Genomic DNA, 21709 nt, shown 5'->3' on the forward strand with positions numbered 1-21709 from the left:
GAGTGGTAGAACAGATTAATATACCAGCTCTGCTTTTGGTTTTCTTGAGGAACCCCTATAACTTATCTCCATAGAAGGTACACCATTTTATGTTACTACAGTGTGTAAATGTTACACTCTATCCACTTCCCTTCAAAGTCATTCTGGTCTGCTAGTCTCTCATTCTTTTTTTAAAGTGTATGTATATACCTGCATACAGTGTATGCACCTGCACATACTGAGTGTGTAGTGACCAGAGAGGGTGTTCAGATTCCCTGGAGCTGAAGTTATAGAGAACTGTGAGTCAAGAGAAATGGACTCACAATTTGTATTATAGTGCTGTGAATATGGTGGGCAAAGAGGCAAAAGACACCGATTTTTACATGTGTAAATACAGTGCTGAGAATGGAAACACCAGGGGCTGGAGCGATGGCTCAGTGGTTAAGAGCTAAGGCAGTCTTCCAGAGGTGGGAATCAAACGTCAGTCCTCTGAGAGAGCATTAATCACTGAGTCTTTTCTCCAGGCCTGTTTGTTTTCTTTTCTTTAGATTTATTTTATGTGTATGAGTGTTTCATTATATGTATATGCACCATGTGCATTCCTGGTGCTCATGTATGTCAGAAAGGGGCAATAGACTCCCTGGATAAGGAGTTATGGATGGTGGTGACCACCATATAGGTGCTGGGAACTGAACACCCCCCGCCGCCACCAGAGCCTCTGGAAGAGCAGCAAGTGCTCTTAACCACTGTGCATATCTCCAGCCCCACCCCTAATGTGCTTTTTTAATTATAGTCTCTAAGGTGAGATGGACTCTCAACTCTCAATGTAGTTTTGATCTGCATTTCCCTGATGTCTAATACTGGACATTAAGATATTGTAAACGAGCTCTAATATTCTAAATCAACTGTATCTTAGCTATAGTTATCAATTAAGGGGTTTATTCCGAGATAATAAAATTACTCCAAAGTTAATCTGAAAAGAGGTTTGATAAACTATCTAGCAGAAAAAAAAATTCAGCTTTCTTTAAAAAACAATGAAATAAGGAGAATTAGTAACAGAATGAGGGACTGGTCCCTACTCACTGGCATGAAGCCAACCTAGGCCTGGAGCTGGACTAACAGTACAAAGTCCTCTGATAAAGCTCCCAAGAAGCCTTGCCACAACTCCACAGCGCCGCAGAAGAGAGTAAGGCCTGAGGAAAGTAAAAACACTCTTTCAGGAAGTCACAGCAATTAACTACAGAATCAGCTCTCCCACAGGCTTCTCCAAACTGTAATCCAGGGTCCAGACCTCCGAGGAGCAGTAAGACTGATAAGAACCATAACTACAGGGAGCTGGAGAGATGGCTCAGTGGTTAAGAGCATCGCCTGCTCTTCCAAAGGTCCTGAGTTCAATTCCCAGCAAAAACATGGTGGCTCACAACCATCTGTAACGGGGTCTGGCGCCCTCTTCTAGCCTGCAGTCATACACACAGACAGAATATTGTATACAAAATAAATATTTAAAAAAAAAAAGAAGAACCATAACTACAGCCTTTCAATCAGGTCAGAGAAGCAGGGGTTAACTGTGTTAGAACTGGGTGTGGTGGCGCGAGGCTGACCCCCTAGCACTCAGGAGTGCTAACACAGGAGGGAAGACTTGGAAGGCTAAGTGGATTATAAAGGAAGGAAAGAGGAAGATTCACTTAATATTTAGAAGAAAGACTGGATGGACAGCAGATGAAAGGGAGCTATTTTCAAGTGTGATGACAGCACTGTTCATTCTCTGCATTTCTTACCCACTATCCAGTGATCTGCACACATAAAACTCTGTCCCAACTCCAAGCTCCAGTGGACTTTACAGAAATGCAAATGGTTTAACAACCACAGTTAAAGAAAAGTACATGTGCATATATATGCATACCAAGCGTTAGCAAACAAATTTATTGCTATTATTATTTTTTGGAGACAAGTCCTGGTTGTCTACAGACCAAGCTGGCCTTGAACTCACAGAGATCTGCCTCTACCTCCTAAATCCTGGGAGTAAAGGGGCGTGCCACCACCTTCTAGCTACAAATTATTTTTTGAAAACCCTATCATAAAGGCTGCCCTCCAGAATTGAAGTGGTCTCCTGAGTAAAGATAGACTTTTCCTGTACTGAAATCAAACTACATTAAGTCTGCAGAGAGAAACCATAGAGCTGGTAAGTAGGGCTACAACACACTTCCAAGGTCTCTCTCTCAGTCAGAAGAGACTGAAATGCTTTAAAGGCAAAGCCATCACCTAACTCCTCTTTATTATAGTGCTTTGAATATGGTGGGCAAAGAGGCAAAAGATACCAATTATCTGCTTTATATATGTATATACTGGACAGTGTTAAGGAAAGGAAACACTAGGAGCTGGAAAGATGGCTCAGCGGTTGAGAGATGGCTCAGATCCTTCAGTTCCAGGGGATCTGATACCTTCACACAAATGCATATAGATTTTTAAAAATATCAAATGTTACTGTGTGTGTGTGCATACGTGCGTGCGTGCGTGCATACATACATATATATGGGGGGCGTGAGTACGGCATCTTTAAAAACACAGTATCTGAGTTTGAGGCCAGCCTGGTCTATAAAGTGAGTTTCAGGGCAGTCAGGGCTGTTACACAGAGAAATTCTGTCTTGAAACACCTAAATAAATAAAATATAAAAAATAAAGAATAAAAGTAAAAAGACAAGCCGGGCGGTGGTGGTGCACGCCTTTAATCCCAGCACTTGGGAGGCAGAGGCAGGCAGATCTCTGTGAGTTCGAGACCAGCCTGGTCTACAAGAGCTAGTTCCAGGACAGGCTCCAAAACCACACAGAAACCCTGTCTCGAAAAACCAAAATAAATAAATAAATAAAAATAAAATAAAATAAAATAAAATAAAAAGACAACCTTAGGGCTGGAGAGATGGTGAAGAGCTAGGAGTACCAGCTACTCTTTCAGTGGACCCAGGTTCAGTTCTTAGTGCTGACAATGGTACTCATCACTGTCCATAACTCCAATTCCAGAGGATTAAATGCCATCTTCTGGTGATTTCAGCCAGCACCAGGCAAACTCTCTCTCTCTCTCTCTCTCTCTCTCTCTCTCTCTCTCTCTCACACACACACACACACACACACACACACACACACACACAGATAAATAAAAAAATTAAAAACAAAATTTCAAGACCTAGAAAGGTAGGTACTATATGCCTACAATCCCAGCTACTAGGGAGGCTTAAACAGTAGGGTTGTGAGTTTGAGGCCAGTCTAGGCAACTTAGCGAGATCCCATCTCAAAAAATAATGAAACTGGAGCACAAAGCTTAGAAGTGGAGCACTTACCTACCAACTAGGTATCAGGTTATGGGGGTCAATCCTCACAACAGGAATAACAAAGTTTATTTCAAGAAGAATAAAGATAAAAACTGAAAAGGAGTGAGAAGGAAGCAGATTAGCCACGTGTGGACAGCTGGTTACAAACAACCTTCAGTCCCAAGACAATTCCTAATGTTGTTTTGCTACTAAGAGAATTATACCTGCAAGAACCTGGAGAGGAAGACTTAGAATTGTGATAATGCAAGAAGCACTTTCAGGCCGTTCTCATCGTCTTTACAACCAGGCCAGACCCATGAGGAAGGTGAGCTCAGAACAGAGAAGCAGCCTAACCATGTGGAATTCCAGCACCATCTGGCTCCATATCTAGTCATTTCGTTTCTCTTACTCCTGACAGAAGTACTTTACTGAACATATTTTTGTTTTGTGGTTTTGGTTTTTTTGATAATGGGCCTCACTATAGAGCCCTGGCTGTCCTGAAATTCACTATGTAGACTAGGATGGCTTCAAACTCACAGAGATCCACCTGCCTCTGTCTTTGGAGTGCTAGGATTAGAGGCCTGTGCCTCCACACCCCTTTGAACATATTTATGTCAAAGATCCATTTGTCTCCGTCATGGTGGTCCACACCTGCAGTCCTCGCACTTGAGTGGTAAAGGCAGGTAGATCTCAGTCAGGGTTACATAATGAGACCCTGTCTCAGTCCCTCCTCTTCCCCCAACAAAACAGCCCATCTGCCAGTCCCTATATTAGGAACAGAGGTTATAAGGATAGATGTGGCCCCTGTCCAACAGGGAAGACAATCACATAACCACAAATAAATGTATATTTCAAAGGTTGTTAACAGAAATTATCTCTAATCTAGCTGAATTAAATAACAGCTCACCTTAGTGTTGGAGCATCATAGTGCACACAAAATATAAAAGGCAAGTTTTCTTTCAGAATTATTTTAAGCATATATCCCAGCACTTATGGTATCTGGATCAGAAACTTTACAATACAGAAGATTATCAACTATGTGTGTCCTTCAGAAGACTCATGAGTACACGCTCCCGCCCCCCCGCGCCCCACCCCTCAGACAGGGTTTCTCTGTAGCTTTTGGAGCCTGTCCTGGAACTTGCTCTGTAGACCAGGTTGGACTCGAACTCACAGAGATCTGTCCACCTCTGCCTCCTGAGTGCTGGGATTAAAAGCATGCACCACCATAACCCAGCATGAGTGCATGCTTTTAAAGCTGTCCTTTAACTGGTGTTTCCCGCCTTCTCCCCACCCATCCTATATCTGTCACAGAGTTAGAACAAGTGTGTCTTTGGTAGGAAGAACATGGTTCAGTAAGAACAAAAGTAGAGTGGAAAAGGAAAAGCAAATTCAGAAGGAAGAAAGGATGAGGAACCTGTGCCACTAGAGAATCAACACACAATATACACTAGGACTGAGGCCAGGCCAGTCAGAGCTGCCTCAACCAAGGACCACACCAGGAAGATGTGGTGAGAAGCGGATGGTATTAAGAAGTGGTCAGTGACACATGGCAACTGTGACCATGCTGCCCACCAGAGACAGGATGCATGTGCATGATCACACACTGTGTCGCTTTACTCAGATTTCCTGCAGGATTCTATCGCAATGGATGAAGAGGAAGCAGCAGGGTAAAAGATCTGAGACTTGACTATTCGCCGAGAAGCAAAATCTGTGCTTGCCCATATATCCGGACAGCTCGTGTTCTCTACCGATAAACCTGCACAGAGGCCCTCACCTCCACCCCTGGCATGCCCCAAGCCCTGGACAGGAGAGAGAAGCTCAGAGGCAACTTCCCGAAGACATTTCCTAGAGACAGGAGGATGGAAAACAAATGCACACATGAGAACAGTGCCACCGACTTTACTGCATGTGAAGCACAGGAAAAGAAAACCAACTTGAAACCCAGAGGCCATCCACAGCACCAAATCTTCACCAATAAGGCAGATGACTATGCCAAAGCACCATGAAAGCAGGTCTACACCAAGACTGACCAGCCAAACAAACAATAGACACTGACCCCAAAAAATTTTAACTAAAAAGGAAGAAGTAAAGACCTTTCAACAGAAAAATAAGTATTCTCCCAAATACTCAAACATATGTAGAAAACACTAGGTATTATTCCCAAACTTCTAACACAATGCTCAGATACACAGCTTTATAACAGGAAGTGGTTCTCACAGGAGGCGGAACCAAACACAGAAATATCAACGAAGACATTAACCTACATTACTCCTCTATGCAGAATCACTTTGGTTTTAATATAAAATTAAGCCTGCAAGAATACAAACTATATGCTTTAGGAATATTTTAAATGTTAGCCCTGCTAAAACCCTGCCCTGGCCAGGGGCCCTTATGACCAGAGCCGATCAAACAAAGCTCCACATCCATGTTTCCAGCTGAGCGATTATACAAGTCTTCCTCCCTGGTGTCAATAAGCAGTGAACTTCCCCCAACAGAAGGCTGCACACTCTCCACTGAGGTGCTTTCTGCAGTCCTCACAAGGTACAGAGCCTGACTGCTGTTTCTAAATTGCTCCCAACCCTATCAGGAGGAAGGGGAGAGTGGAGATGAGCGGCAGCTATGCAATCCCAAACTTCCCTAACTTCCCATTTGGGTAAGAATTCCATTGTGCAAAATCTGCTTATCTTGATTGGCTCCCTAGTGAAGGCACCTGCCTGGGCTCTCTCTGCAAACAGTAAGTACAAAAAAGCACTTCACCTGGGAGTCAAACATAAGCCACAGGTACCAAAGGTGGCCTTATCTGCCTTCTTTGGCACCAAACCCCTTCCACTCTCCTTCTACTGAACTCAAGTCATGGAAAATACATATACATCACAAAGCTAAATCAAACATACCATAAGTCAAAGTATATGAATCTCAATTTTAACACAGATGTCAATGCGTTTAGTCTCACAAAGCTGGAAAGAAAATATCAAAACTGCAAAACAAAGGCTTTGCTCCCTCAGAAGAAGCAGAGAAAACTGAAGTGATGTGACAGTTCCCTTTCTAAAACCCACTCTAAGATGATACAGTTGCGATCCACAGCCACCCCTCATGTGTCACCTCACAAGAATTATAATTTGCTGTAGCAAATAGGCTCTCAATCAAAACAAGTTCCACCCACCTTCAAAGCAACCAATAGCTGCCCACCTACCACCCTTCCTAAAACAGCCACATAGATCCACTCTGTGGCCGGCAATCCCTACAAGGCACATGGGCAGTGAGGCAGCCTGCAGGTTTACAAGACAGATAAGTTCTACAAAATGCACTGGGCAAACTCAGGCTAAAATCATACCAAAGAGAAGAGGTAAGATGAGGGAAGGGGAAGAGGACAGAGACAGAGACTCACAAAGCTTCACACTTCACACATATGATTAATTCATCTCCGGGTAGACCCCACGCACAGCTCGGAATTTATGCTTCGCAATGCCACCTCTGCACGGCCAGCTGGCTGGATCAAAGGCTCTGGGACATGCATTATGAATGGCGAGATGATTCATAAACATCTTTAGAAGGAGCTCGAGCAGCAAAGCTAATGTCTCCGAGAGGCCAGGGGAAGATCGCCTACCTGCAGGGGCTGAATGGATCATCCATGACTAACAGAGGCTCTGGTGAGTCTAGCTGGATTCCTGTACCTCTAGTTACTGCTAAAACTCTGTCCTTTCCCACTCTAAATACTCAAAATGGAGGCACATGCAGGCTGAGAGACCTCACAGAGCTCTCACTGAGCTTGTGCTATGACCTAAGCCTTCACGCAGAACGCAGAAACTTCCCTCACACTGACAGGACTGAGCATGTGCTGTGACCCTCCCTCATCCACACAGTGTCTCTCCACAACGCAATCAATCTCAACCCTGCTGTTTCCGTAAATAAAGCCCAGCCAACAGACTCCAAAGCTTCTCCCTGCACACCAAGCTAGTGTGCAGGGAAGTGGGGCCTTAGAAAGGGGATTCCAGACAGCCAACACCAGGGAACTCCACAAGCCTAGCCAAGGAAAGGCTTCTGTCCACAAGAGACAACAGCAAGTTTTCTTTTGTCTTTTCTGCGCTTAAGTAAATTAGATTTTTAAGTAAATTAGGTTAAGTGACCAGTTTTTCAAGAAAGAACAAAAATGAAAAACCAGATATGAATGATTGCACCTGAGATTAAACAGAAACACAGTAGCATACTTAAGCATAGCAACAGTGCTTATGAGAAGCAACTAAAACATTTCTTTTTAACCAAAAAGGACAAACGAGCAAGCTAGCCATGTAAGGATGGCCACAGTGGAGACAGATGGCACTAAGGCCAACACATAAAAAATCCTATGCTTAATGCAAAGAGTTTCAAATCTCCAAGTGATAAATTACAACCTTTCCTAAGGTAATTAACAGAGCTCAGTCAGGTCTTTTTGTTTGTTTGTTTTTTGTTTTTCGAGACAGGGTTTCGCTGTGGCTTTGGAGCCTGTCCTGGAACTAGCTCTTGTAGACCAGGCTGGCCTCGAACTCACAGAGATCCGCCTGCCTCTGCCTCCCGAGTGCTGGGATTAAAGGCGTGCGCCACCATCACCCGGCTCAGTCAGGTCTTGAAGAATGTAATTCTAACAATAAAAACAGCTAGAAGGAGCAAATCAAGGACTTGGGGACTAGGGGGTGTAACCCAACAGTAGGGCACTCAGTCAGCATGAACCATCATGGTGGGGTGACACCCACCCCCAACAGAAAGCAAACGTGCATTCTTTTCTCCCCACACCTTAAGACCACCCGCCACAAACACCTCAGCATCCAGATTCCAAATCCTGATTCAGCTCTCTCAGCACTATCCACATAAGTAAATCCGTTAAAAACTCATTCTGAATGATTTCTAAAGCCATGTACACCAGGCTACCTTGCTAGAGCACCACTGAGCACCACAAGCACTCACTCACACTGCCTACAGACCATCTGGTGCTCATCTTCCGCAAACGAGCTGTCTGTCATGTAAGAAAGAGCTGACATATATGTTATTCCCATCTGCAAACCAAAAGGTGATTTCTTATATCACTTAGTTATGATTTAAAAAGAAAAAGAAGACCAAAAAAATCCCCCAAAACATGAAAGACAAGACTGGGGAAAGGGGGCAGGACGAACTGCTTCTGTTCAGAAAAACATAGTGACCTAGAGAGTCTCACAGCAGCAGCACACCACAGGCCGTCCCATGTGCAAGGCCCTCCATCAATGCTGTGAGACAAAGCAAATTCTGAGATGCGGAATCTCCACATTCATCTGCAGAAAAGATATTCTACAGCCTCCCCGAAATGCCAAGGGCTGAGGATGTGACTCAGTTGATAAAAGTGCTTGCCCAACATGCATGAAGCTCTGGGTTTGAGTTTGAGTACCACTTAAGCCAGGTATGGTGCTGGTAATCCCAGTACTTGGGTGAGGTAGAAGACTCAAAAGTTCAAGGTCATTCTCAGTTGCATAAAAGTCCTTCATTTCAGACAAAGAAGGGAGGACAAAAATGAACGCAAAAATGCACACACTGAAAAGGGTTCCTTTTGTCTTAACAAATGAAAACAGGGCTGCAGACTGGAGAATATCCCCAGAACCACTGCAGTGGACCTGCTGAAATGGAGAGAGCGCCCCAAGGCCATAGAAACTCTGGGAAGGGTCATTTGAACAAATAACATGGAATAATAATTCAATAGAGTCACCTGAATGCTGAAAGAAAACCACAGAAAGTATTATATAGTACTCTAAGTTTAGAAAATCATATTCTCAAAACTATTGCTTGGTCTCACTGGCTGCCCTGGATGGCACCGACGGCCTGGATCCTGGAGAAGCCTGGCCTGCTCCTCTTCCCTGCCTTCAGTAAGTGACTAGGACAACAAAATTCATCTGCAAGGCATGGATCTGACATTCTATTGTTGGCTACTGGGAAGGAAGAAAAGGCAGTTTGTGCAAGTCACCTAAAGGAAGAAGTCCTGCCTACATCCTCTTTCATCCAGGGCCTAAAAGTGGCTACCAGTCCACTGTTCATTTTGAAAACTCAGAAAACAGTTGGAACTGGGGCTGTCAGAGAGTTAGGTCGCTGTCCTGGCCTAGAAGTACTTGCCACACTTGCTTACACATTGTTGGTTGTGTCATTTGATCCAGGTTCAGGTTTTCTTACGTGGAGCCTAGCTCTGAATTTATAGGCTTTTTAATAGTTTTATCCAAGCCGGGCGGTGGTGGCGCACACCTTTAATCCCAGCACTCAGGAGGCAGAGGCAGGCGGATCTCTGGGAGTTCGAGGCCACCCTGGTCTACAAGAGCTAGTTCCAGGACGGGCACCAAAGCTACAAAGAAACCCTGTCTCGAAAAACAAAAACAAAAACAAAAAAAAAAAAGTTTTATCCAATATCTGAAAATGTTTTCTGGAAAAAAGTTACTGTAATAATCTGATATGGGCCTTGTCCAACTATGTTAAAGGCCTTTTAGCACAAGGAAGACTGTTTCAAACATGATAGCAACCAAGAAAATACTTATAGTGGTTCATCCCCAAAAAATTACACAAAGATCTTTCATGAGATTAAAGGGAAAAATAAAAAATGTAGCACCTTGTCAAATAAAAGATATAGGCTACTCCTACAATTAGCAAGAAGTTACAAACATCCTAAAATCTTACAAGTCACCTGTGGGGTTAACTATGACTGCCTTCACATGATGGATGCAGAACAGATCCAGGAAATGCAAACCTCACCAACAGACACAAAGATAAAGTGGTCACGTGAGACTATAACCTAGGCATGCCAGATCCAAATGGAGATAGTCTTTCCCAAGAATAATCTTAACTCAAAGATGGAGCAGTGAAATGTTTATAGGATACAAGACGAAACACATAAGGATACAGCACCATGCTAAGGCCAATCAATCTACTGCAGCTCAACCAAAGACTCTGGTGTTTTGGTAGAGCAGGTCTAACTGGTTCTGTTTATCAAGATCTCTGAGCTGAAATTGCTTTCCTTTTGAGGGTGGGGATTTTGAGAAAGGGTTCTGTCCTGAAATTTTCTCTGTAGATCTCAGACTGAGAACTCCACCTGCTTCTGTTTCCCAAGTGCTGGAAATGAAAGCATGCACCACCAGCTCCCAGCTGAACTTGATTTATTTTGGGTTTTGTTTTTGTTTTCCAGAAGGGTTTCTCTGTGCAGCTCTGGCTGCCTAGGAACTGGCTCTACAGACCAGGCTGGCCTTGAAGTCACAGAGATCTGCCTGTGTCTGCCTCCCAAGTGCTGGGATTAAGAAGTGTGCGGCCACCACGTAGCATGAAATTTATTTTTTAAGTAGTTAGAGTTTGAATTAGACTCTTCCTACAAAAGGAAAGCCACAATGATACTATCTTGCAGAGAACACTCACCCACAGAAATAAACTTGGGATGACTCTCGTTCACATACGACCAGTGAATATTCCCTGAGTGCTGGAAGTCAGAGACAGACTCTAAAGCAGAGCTGAAGACTGAGGGTAGGCTGGCTTGAAGTGCTCACTTGTCAGACACCCTTCTAATTTGTGTCCTATTTAAACAGAAAGTTTAGCTCTTTAAATGACAAGGGAAAATGGACGGAGTCACATTCCCTTAACTGAGACTCTTAGGGTCAGAAGTTTCTCAGGGCTAGAAACTTCCAATTATAACAAATACACATCCTAGGAGCACCTGAACCATAACTGCTTATTCTTTTTACAATAAAATGGGAAAACTTACACAAAGTACACTAAATTAAAAAGTGTAGCTTCAGATCAGTGTAAGTCAAGTGTGATCACAAAATGAATTCTTGTGTCACTGTACATGAATTATTAGGTTTTCAGATCTACATTCAGAGTTGAAAAGATCATAAATCCAATTACTGTAGAAGGTTTCGTAAAATTAGTATTCTAGATTTTAAAAACAAATGTAAGAAAATGTATGGTAGAGCTGGAGAGATGGCTCAGAGCCTAAGAGCACTGGCAGCGCTTCCAGAGGTCCTGAGTTCAATTCCCAGCAACCACCTAGTGGCTCACAACCATCTGTCATGAGATCTGGTGCCCTCTTCTGGCATGGAAGTGTGTGTGCAAGAGGAACATTGTACGCAAAATAAATATTTAAAAAAAGAAAAATATATGGTTATTTTCCTTCCAAAACACCAGAATCTTTGGTTGAGTTGCAGTAGAGTGGTCTTAGCCATGGTTCTTTGTCTTTTTTTACTGTCCCTGTTGTTTAGTTTCAAGCTCCATTCCAGGCTCACTTTCCCCCTTTCCAAACCCAGATGTTTGGCTAGGACCTGACCCCTCAGAAATCCCACAAATGGTCAGCTCCTTCTGGGAGCTGCTCTAGATGAACCCAGTCATTAGACCTGTCACAGGTTCTCTCTCTCCCCTGCTTCCCAGAGTCACCCAGGAGATGCTTTGCTCTGTTTATTAAACCTGGATTTATTAATTCAGCTGAATTTGGCTTATTGCATTGGAGGAGCCCCCAAACTGGAGATTTTTCAAAATATTTATCCCTTTTTTGTTTCATCTAGTACTTCATATCCATTTAACTGACTGCTTCATCTCCCAGGTAAGATCAGCCTGGAAAGAACTGTCTTCTTTTGGATCTGGCACGCTGCCACATTTTCTTTTATTTTTATTTTTTATTTATTTATTTGGTTTTTCGAGACAGGGTTTCTCTGTGGTTTTGGAGCCTGCCCTAGGACTAGCTCTTGTAGACCAGGCTGGTCTCGAACTCACAGAGATCTGCCTGCCTCTGCCTCCCGAGTGCTTGGATTAAAGGCGTGCGCCACCATCGCCCGGCTTCTTTTATTTTTTTATTAAAGCCTAGAATACTAACTGTTACAAAACCATCTACAATAATTGGATCTATAGCATTTACCAAGAGATCTGCTTCCTCTACACGGTAAATGCAAGACACTGAAGAGTACTGAACATCAAGCTCCTAATCATACATTTGCCTATGTGGATAATGGCACAGCAAAGCCAGGATGCTAACAAGGCACAACCTGAGACACCAAGATGAGGACAGGAGGTAGTAAACAGGCACTTGAACAATGATATTTTTAAGAGAGCCAGGCAAATAAGCAAGAAAAACACCAAGCACTCAGCAATGACTAATTTAATCAACAGTGGGAAACCACACAAACCATGTTTAACTGTCTGCTCCAAGATGAAATGAGTCTCCCTCGGGATTCAGTTTCACCTTCTCACATTGGGTTAAACCAACACCCAGACTGTGTAAGGGCTGTGACAGACATTCAAGTTTGCAGTCACATAACTCCCACCCTTAAGCTCCAGGGGCCTCACAGGAATGTTAAACCAATCCCCCTTTTCTATCTTCATCGACTTGATTTACCTCAATGCCTCAGTTGGTCTTAAAAGCCAGTACACAGCACCCAACAGCCACTATTAATGCCCAAGTCACCACACAGCCTCATCTTTATAAATTAAAGACAAAACAGAGACAAGTCCTGCAGGAGTATGCAGGGAAAACAATCCTTCCATGTTTTCTTAAACCTAACACACATTTGTCATCAATTAAGCATCTATGGGAACCACACACTCAGCTCTAAACTTCAGACCTGACGTGATGCTGGGGATGAAACGAGTAGGCCAAGGCAGTGAGCCACACTCCTGCTGCTGCAGATGCCTCCAAAGGCTGCCCACTCTCACATCAAAGTTTCAGATATGTTTCAGCTTTTCTGAAATTTTACTTATAAGCAAACACTCAAGTATTTCTTCACCTCAACTCACCTAACACCTCTCAAGCATTTGAAATACAGCAAACAAAGGGAAACACTGGGTCAAGCACAGATGTGAAGAAACTGGACTGGTAAGTTCCAAAAGCCAAGGGATTCAGGGCCAATGCTATGACGTGCTGCTCTCAGACCCGTGCTCCATTGTGACAGGAGACTGTCCTCCCACTGTAAGATACCTTCTAAAACTAATTGGGGCCAACAGGTGGCTGGCTAGATGTGCCTTGCAAGCATAACATCTTGGATTCAATCCCTAGACCTGGGCAAGGTGGCAGAGAAGGCGGAAGGATTTTGAGATATTACTACAAATGAGTGCATTTAAAACATATAATACAATTATTTGTTGCCAGTTAAAAAAGTATACAACCCGTGTGAGTCTGACAGAGGTAAGTTATACCTAAGCACTCAGCAAACATAGATGTAAATTTAAGTTAATAAACCCATCAGTGGTTAAGGGTGTGCACCACTCCTGAAGAAGGGCTCAATTAGCACCAATATTGAGCAGCTCAAAAACACCTGTGTGACTCCAACACCAGGCGATCCAATGCCTCTAGCTTCTTCTTTCCTCCTCCTCCTCCTCCTCCTCCTCCTTCTCCTCCCACTCCCCCTCCTCCTTTTTTTGAGACAGGGTTTCTCTGTGTCGCTTTGTTGCCTGTCCTGGAGCTAGCTCTTGTAGAACAGGCTGGCCTCGAACTCACAGAAATCCTCCTGCCTCTGCTGGTATTAAAGGTGTACACTACCACCGCCTGGCACATTTAGCTTCTACTGGCACTAGCAATCACACACACATGCTTACACAGATCCACACACGTATACATTTTTTTTTATTAAAAAAATTGTTTCTTCAAGACAGGGTTTCTCTGTGTATAGCATAGCCCTGGCTGTGCTGGAACTCACTCTATGGACCAGGCTGGCCTCAAACTCTCAGAATTCCACCTGCTCTTAGATTTCATAAAAGAAAACACCTGATACTTATCTCCATAGTAATTCCCTGCAAGTTGTAGAGTCAACAAAGGGTTTTCTCGCACTTTGGAGGCTCTGCTGTTTTCTTGGCCTGCAGAAGGATTGTAACACCATTTTCCAAGTCCGATTATTTCTTAAGCTAATAAAGTCTTTCTCAATTTCAGGTCTTAGTTTTTATGTTGGATAACTTTTACATGAGGTGAAAGACAGGTTAGTTTCAGCCTTTTCCATGTCAGATATGTAGACTTGGCAGCACGTCTTATTTCAAGAAGCACTCTTTTCTCCAGTGTCTATGTTCTAGCATCTTTGTTGGAAACCTGGTGGCTGTGGCTGGCTTCTGGGCCAGCACCACCCTGTTGCTCTTCCTATGGCTCTGGGTTATACTTCAAGTCAGGTATTACAGAACCTCCCCACAATGGCTCTTTCTGCTCAGGGTTGCTTTAGTTACTTAGGATACTTAGTACTTCCACACAAGTTTAAAGATTATTTTAGTTCTAACAAAAATGTCAATGAAAGGAGATGAGAGTGACACTATTTCCAGACTGCTGTTAGGAAGACAGCTATTATATAGTATTGATTTTAAAATTTTATAAGCATGGGAGGTCTTTTCTTCTGTCTTCTTTAGTTAGTGTTTTTTTTTTTTTTTTTTTTTTTTTTTTTTGGTTTTTCGAGACAGGGTTTCTCTGTGGCTTTGGAGCCTGTCCTGGAATTAGCTCTGTAGACCAGGCTGGTCTCGAACTCACAGAGATCCGCCTGCCTCTGCCTCCCGAGTGCTGGGATTAAAGGCGTGCGCCACCACCGCCCGGCCTTTAGTTAGTGTTTTTTATTGTACTTCTTTGCATATTTATGTTTATTTGTGTGTTTCTGTGTATACTTGGGTGCCCAGGGAGACCAAAAGAGGATGTCAGATTCCAAGGAGCTAGAGTTACAGGAGGTTATAAGCCTCCTGATGCTGGTGCTGAAAACTGAACCCAGGTCCTCTAGAAGAGATTTATGTGTTCTTAAAAGAGCCATTCCTCCAGGCTTGTGCAGTGTTTTTAAAATCTCCGTTGTCAAAGTCTTACTGTCTTGCTTCTTTGACTAGGTTTATTCTTGGCAAGCAGCGTGTGCGTGTTGTGTGTGTGTGTGTGTTTGTAAGGGTTTCATTGTTATTTGGACACTAGGGACTGAACACACAGCCTGCATATGCTAGTCTGTGATTTTTTTATTTTACATTTTTGAAAAATGTATATGAGTTTTCCTACATATGTCTGTGTACCACATGCTAGCTAGTGTCTATGGAGGAGAAGGGTGTCAGATCCCCTGCAACTGAAGTAACAGATGGTCCTGAACCACCATGTTGATGCTGGGAACCAAACCTGGGACCTCTGCAAGAGCAAGTGTTTTTAACAGCTGAGCCAGCCCCTGCTTGAACTTTTCTTAAGTTGGCCCTACAAGGGATCTATTCTTGCTACCTTTATGAGTGAAATTTAAGCTTCTCATTTTCAAACATAAGCCATGTACCAAGAATGTATTTGATAGTAATATTTCAAGTCATTGTCCTTCTCCCCACTCTTGGGATTGGTCATAGGGCTTTACGCATGTTATAGAAGCATCAACTACATTCCAATCCCTCTTTTTACTTTTAATTTGGAGGGAAGGTCTTATCAAGTTGCCCAGGCTGGTTCAAAATTCACTCTATAGCATGGAGCAGATGTTGAGCTTGTGATCCTCTTGCCTCAGCCTCCCAAATAGCTGAGATTACATGCCTGAGCCACCAGAACTGGCAGTCTTTTATATTATGAAATGTTTGTTTATATATATGTGCATTATCATGTCTTTTATTACTCAAGAACAGTATGAGAGAATCTCCAGCTTTTGGAATACACCTTATTCAACGTATTCCCTAATAATTCCCAGGACTTCATTGTTACCTGATGTAATGTCCCAATTTTCTTTTTTTTTAAATATTTATTTATTTATTATGTATATAATGTTCTGCCTGTGTATATGCCTGCAGGTCAGAAAAGGGCATCAGACCTCATTACAAATGGTTGTGAGCCACCATGTGGTTGCTGGGAATTGAACTCAGGACCTTTGGAAGGGTAGGCCATCTCTCTAGCCCCTAATGTCCCAATTTTCAACTCCAATGTTTTAATCAAGTTGTTTCTTCTTTTAGTTATTTTCCTAGGGCTTGTCAATCTCTCTGTCCAAGAACCCAGCTCTCTGACTTGCTACACTGTTCTTCATTGGTTTCTCCCCTGATTCTAATTATCTCTGTCTATACGGGCTTTTGGTTGGTTAGGCTTGTTCTTGCTTTTTTATGACCTTGAAATGCATCATTAAACCTAATGTCATTCCCAAGATCTCTTCTGTGTTTTTTCAAGCAAGAATAGTTTATTGAGTACATTTGCAAGAGGGCAGGAAGATGGACAATTAGTAGAATGCCACACGTAACATACAGCTGTCTGTTGATAGTTATGTGAGGCTTTGTAGCTGGACATACCTTCATAGAACTGCCTTCAAGGCATCCCAGAGATGCAGATAAGTAGTGTTTTCATTATAGTGGTATATTGCTTGTATTTTAATAAACAAATCTTGCCTAAGATCAGAGGCAAAGCTAAAATCACTAGAGGTCAGGTAATGGTGACACACACCATAAATCCCAGGATTTGGGAGACAGAGGCAGATGGATCTCTGTGAGTTCAAGGCTATCCTGGTCTATATAAGATCAGTGCAGAAAAACATCCAGGTGGTGGTGGCTCACAACTTTAACCCCAGTCCTAGGGAGCGACACGCCTTTATTCCTAGCACTAGAGGGAATACAAATGAGAGGAGAGAGAGGCTTAGTCTGTGGCCACCCACCCAGCCTTGGTAGAGTTAAGACTTCTCTAGTGTTTGGTTGCCTTGCTTTTCTGGTTTTAGGGTTGAATATTGATTTCTGTCTCTGGGTTTTTATGATCTGTGCTACATGTGCTTCTACGAATTTTTAAATTTCAGCTCTAATTTCACTGACTTCATTCATGAGCAGGTATATAGCTTGTGTATGTTTGTTCACATGTATGTACAAACCAGACGACACCAACTCAGATGTTATCCACTTTGTTTCTTATGAAGGGTCTGTGTAGTCTTGGCTATCCTGGAACTTTCTCTGTAGACGAGGCTGGCCTAGAACTCGGAGATCTGCCTGCCTCTGCCTCCGGAGTGCTGGGATTAAAGGTTGTATGCTACCACTGCATGACCAAAAAAGTCCTTTTATTGACCTCAAACCTGCCAGCTAAACTAGGCTGGATGACCAGTAAGCTCCAACTTCTGCCTCCCTAATGCTGGGATTGTGCAAATACCATAATGCATGGTTTTATTTACATGGGTTCCAAGAACTGAATTTGGATCCTTATGTTTGCAAAGCAAGCATTTTCCTGGCTGAGCCTACAGTTTTTTAATTTCTTTTGCTACTGGTTTTGAGCCTTATTCAGCTATGATTTAATAAAATCCAAGAAACTGCTTCAACAGTTTTTCTTTGTTAGGATTTAAAAAATAATATTAAGATTTTCTTATTTTATTATGTATGTATGTATGTATGTATGTGAATGTTTGACGTGAATGTATGTACATATACTACATGTATGTCTGAGACCCACACAAGATCCTGGGGATGGTGCAATCTGCTAAAGTGAAGATGCAACTGTTGTCAGCCATCATGTAGGTCCTGGGAATCAAATACAGATCCTCTGCGAGAGCAACAAATACTCTAAACTGTCAAACCATCACTTCAGCCCCTGGAAGGATTTCTTTAATGTGATTTGTTTATGAATATTGTGTGTTTGTAGCTGTCAGACAGAACGGTTTATAAGCATCTGTTAAGGTCCTTTGTTCTGTGGTGCGGTTTTAACGCCAAAGTTTTTTCTTTTTTGTTGATGTTGATTTGGGGAGTTGGAAGAGGGGATCTGGATGACCACATTCACTGATGACAGTGAACGATTAAAATCACCCATTAGCCAGGTGGTGGGGATGCACACTTTTAATCCCAGCACTTGGGAGACAGAGACAGAGACTCTGTGAGTTCAAGGCCAGCCTAGTCAACAGATTGAGTTCCAGGACAGCCAGGACTGTTTTACAGAGAAACCCTGTGTCAAAAACCAAAACAATCACTCATTATAATTTTTCTTTTTAACTTAATAGACAGTGTTCAGGCTCCATGAATGCCTACATGCATGCCAGAAGAGGGCACCAGATGTCATTACAGACGGTTGTGAGCCACCATATGTTTTCTGTGCATTGAACTCAAGACCTCTAGAAGCCAATGCTCTTAACCACTGAGCCATTTCTTCAGTTCCCCGTTATTGAAGCACGATTAATAGACACTTAGAGACAGAAATTTAGGTTCAACCTGAAGATCAAAAAAGCAAAGCAGCCAATCACTGGCTCTTATCTCGACCTCATTCTGAAATGGCGATCCTGCCTCCAGAATGAGACAGTGTCTGTGAGTTGTCTCTCCTGTCTTATATTCCTCTCTAGAGCTGGGATTAAAGGTGTGCACTGCCTGGTTTCTACGGCAAACCAGTGTGGCTACTGGGATTAAAGCCTGGTCTGTGAGGATGACCAGAGGAGCTGTTTTACTCCCCGATCTTCAGATAAGTTTTATTTATTAAAATACAAATGAGGGGCTGGAGAGATGGCTCAGTGGTTAAGAGCACTGGTTGCTCTTCCAGAGGTCCTGAGTTCAATTCCCAGCAGCCACATGGTGACTGGCTCACAACCATCTGTAATGAGACCTGGCGCCCTCTTCTGGCATGCACACATGGAAGCAGAATGTTGTATACATAATAAATAAATAAATAAATAGATATTAAAAATAAATAAATAAATAAATAACTATTAAAAATAAATAAATAAATAAATAGATAAAATACAAATGAAATGCCACTATAGCCTTGCCTGTGATAAGCTATGTCAAGCTGAAGTTAAAGTTAACTAGAACTAGGGTCATCTTCCACTTTCAATCTGTGTGCCTTTGCTCACTGTCGAATGTGCCTCTTGTACACTGTAAGGATTTGTCACTTTGAATTGGTTTAATGAAGCGCTGATTGGACAGTGGCCAGGTAGGAAATATAGGCAGGGAGACCAAACTAAGAATTATGAGAAGAGGAAGGGCAGAGTCAGAGAGTCACACGCAAACGCAGAGAAGCAAGATGAGAATGCCACACTTAGAAAAGGTACCAAGCCGCCAGGTGGTGGTGGCACATGCCTTTAATTCCCGTACTTGGAGACAGAGGCAGGCGAATCTCTGTGAGTTTAAGGTCAGCCTGGTCTACAAGAGCTAGTTCCAGAACAGGCTCTAAAGCTACAGAGAAACCCTGTCTCAAAAAACAAACAAAAAAAAACTTTATTGGGGGGCTGGATATGGAGCCCTCTTCTGGCCTATAGGCATACATGCAGACAGAATACTGTACACATAATAAATAAATAAATCTTTAAAAAAAAAAAAGAAAAGACAAAAGAAAAAGAAAAGGTACCAAGCCATGTGGCTAAACATAGATAAGAACTATGGGTTAATTTAAATGTAAGAGTTAGCTAGTAACAAGCCTGAACTACTGCTTAAGCATTTATTATTATTGTTGTTGTTGTTATTGTTGTTTGTATTTATGTATGTATGTATGTATGTATGTATACAATATTCTGTCTGCAGGCCAGAAGAGGGCACCAGACCTCATTACAGATGGTTGTGAGCCACCATGTGGTTGCTGGGATTTGAACTCAGAACCTTTGGAAGAACAGGCAATGCTCTTAACCACTGAGCCATCTCTCCAGCCCTGTTGTTTGTTTTTCAAGACAGGGTTGCTCTGTAGCTTTGGAGCTGGAATTAAAGGCATGCACCACCGCCGCCTGGCACTGCTTGAGGATTTATAAGTAATATTGAGTCTCTGAGTCATTTATTTGGGAAGTAGCCACTGGGTATTTGGGAACAGGTGGAAGGGACAAGAATCTTCTTATTACAAGTGCTGGTGAAGTATATTTCTTATAACCATACTGCCTTTCACGTATGTTGTGGGATATTTGTACATTGTGTGAAGATACATTGCTCTGACTGATTCAATAAAGAGACAAACAGCCGATAGCCAGGCAGGAGATCTGGGCAGGGGGAGTAGGAGACAAATCTCGGTGCACGGGAAACACAGAAGCAGGATGGGTGGTACATGACAGAACACTGATTAATAGGTTCAGTTAGAAGAGCTTGTTAGGAAGAAGCCTAAGCCTAAGCTACACGTCAGGATTTCATAATAAATAAGAAGTCTCCATGTCATTATTTGAGAGCTGGCTGGGAGAACAAAAAAGTCTCATTACACATGTAAATGATTATTCTGTCACTCATGAAGACCTTACCAAAACGGCTGGAACAGGGTGCTGCTATCCACCTCCCACTACTAGTCTCACCAGACCTTTCAGTGAGAGTTCCTGGGATCTCATTAGCCAAAGAAAACAGAACAAAAATAACTAACCTGAATTTACAACACATTAAGGAAGGCTTCACAAAGTCTGCATCAAGGAAATGATCTATCAGTAAATTCAAAGCACAGACCCTCCTCTCTACATCCTCACTCCCACACCTTTTCTTCCCTAATAAAAGGAAAAGTATTAAATGCATATAACACTGACTATAAGATTTACATAGGAGTTTGGAGTCACTTTTTGGTATCATAAAAAAGTATAGATGTGTAAACGAACAAGCACATATACATGTAAGTGAGAAAAGGAAAAAAAATTCTTAATGGCATAAATGTCTGACTTACCTTGTCTCAGGATTGTAGCCTAATATGTAGAAAAATGAATCCACTCGGGCTTTAAACTCTCGAGCAGCAAATATGTCAGAAAAATGGGAGATGTTACACTTCCCTCTGGGGAAAAACAAAAGACAAAAAGTATGTTTAAATTAGTTGCTTTACAAACCAAAAACACAGTTGGAAGAGGTGGAGGAGAGAGAAGCACATGCCTAAATCCAGAGTGTCTGAAAAATACATAGGTTCCAACCTTGACTGGAAATGATTTTTTGATGGAGGAAGGTCATTCCTTAAATAAAAAGAAACTGCTTGCCGGGCGGTGGTGGCGCACGCCTTTAATCCCAGCACTCGGGAGGCAGAGGCAGGCGGATCTCAGTGAGTTCGAGACCAGCCTGGTCTACAAGAGCTAGTTCCAGGACAGGCTCCAAAACCACAGAGAAACCCTGTCCCGAAAAAACCAAAAAAAAAAAAAAGAAACTGCTTGGCTCTCATTGGTTAGAAGATAGGTGGGAGGAGTAAACAGAACAGAACACTGGGAGGAAGAGGAAGTGAGCTCAGACTCCACAGCTCTCCTCTCGGGAGCAGACGCACGCGAAGAAACTCCAATCCCAGGATGGACATAGGCTAGAATCTTCCCGGTAAGCGCACCTAGGGGCGCTACACAGATGATTAGAAATGGGCTAAATTAATATGTGAGAATTAGCCTAGAAGAGGCTAGATAGAAATGGGCCAAGCAGTGATTAAATGAATACGGTTTGTGTGTTGTTATTTCGGGCATAAGCTAGCCAGGCAGCCGGGGAGCTGGGGACGCAGCCCCGCCGCCCCTTATTACTACAATTTTTGTTTAATGATTGCTTCAGTATATAACTGTATCACAAGTACCTTTACTTCACACTTTGTGATAAAATAAAAAAAAAAAACCATAAATAAGAACTAGGAGTGATGT

The 21709-nt window shown here is 42.6% G+C and overlaps 1 protein-coding gene across 11 annotated transcripts in view; it reads right to left on the bottom strand.

Moving 5' to 3' along the window:
* The window catches only part of LOC121441733 (arginine-glutamic acid dipeptide repeats protein), a 373675-nt gene that overhangs the window by 139133 nt on the left and 212833 nt on the right, over positions 1 to 21709 (bottom strand). For 10 of the 11 annotated variants that reach the window (XM_041642992.1, XM_041642986.1, XM_041642985.1 and 7 more), the window contains one exon: positions 20776 to 20880. In XM_041642992.1, the coding sequence (XP_041498926.1) occupies positions 20776 to 20880 (105 nt within the window). Of the gene's footprint in view, positions 1 to 6891; positions 6999 to 20775; positions 20881 to 21709 lie in introns of those variants that run through there. The other variant, XM_041642993.1, reaches the window with a different exon arrangement.

The sequence above is a fragment of the Microtus oregoni genome, unplaced genomic scaffold, assembly GCF_018167655.1.
Source record: "Microtus oregoni isolate MIOR12 unplaced genomic scaffold, Mior012 000081F_ref0000091, whole genome shotgun sequence".
NCBI classification, from domain to species: Eukaryota; Metazoa; Chordata; class Mammalia; order Rodentia; family Cricetidae; genus Microtus; species Microtus oregoni.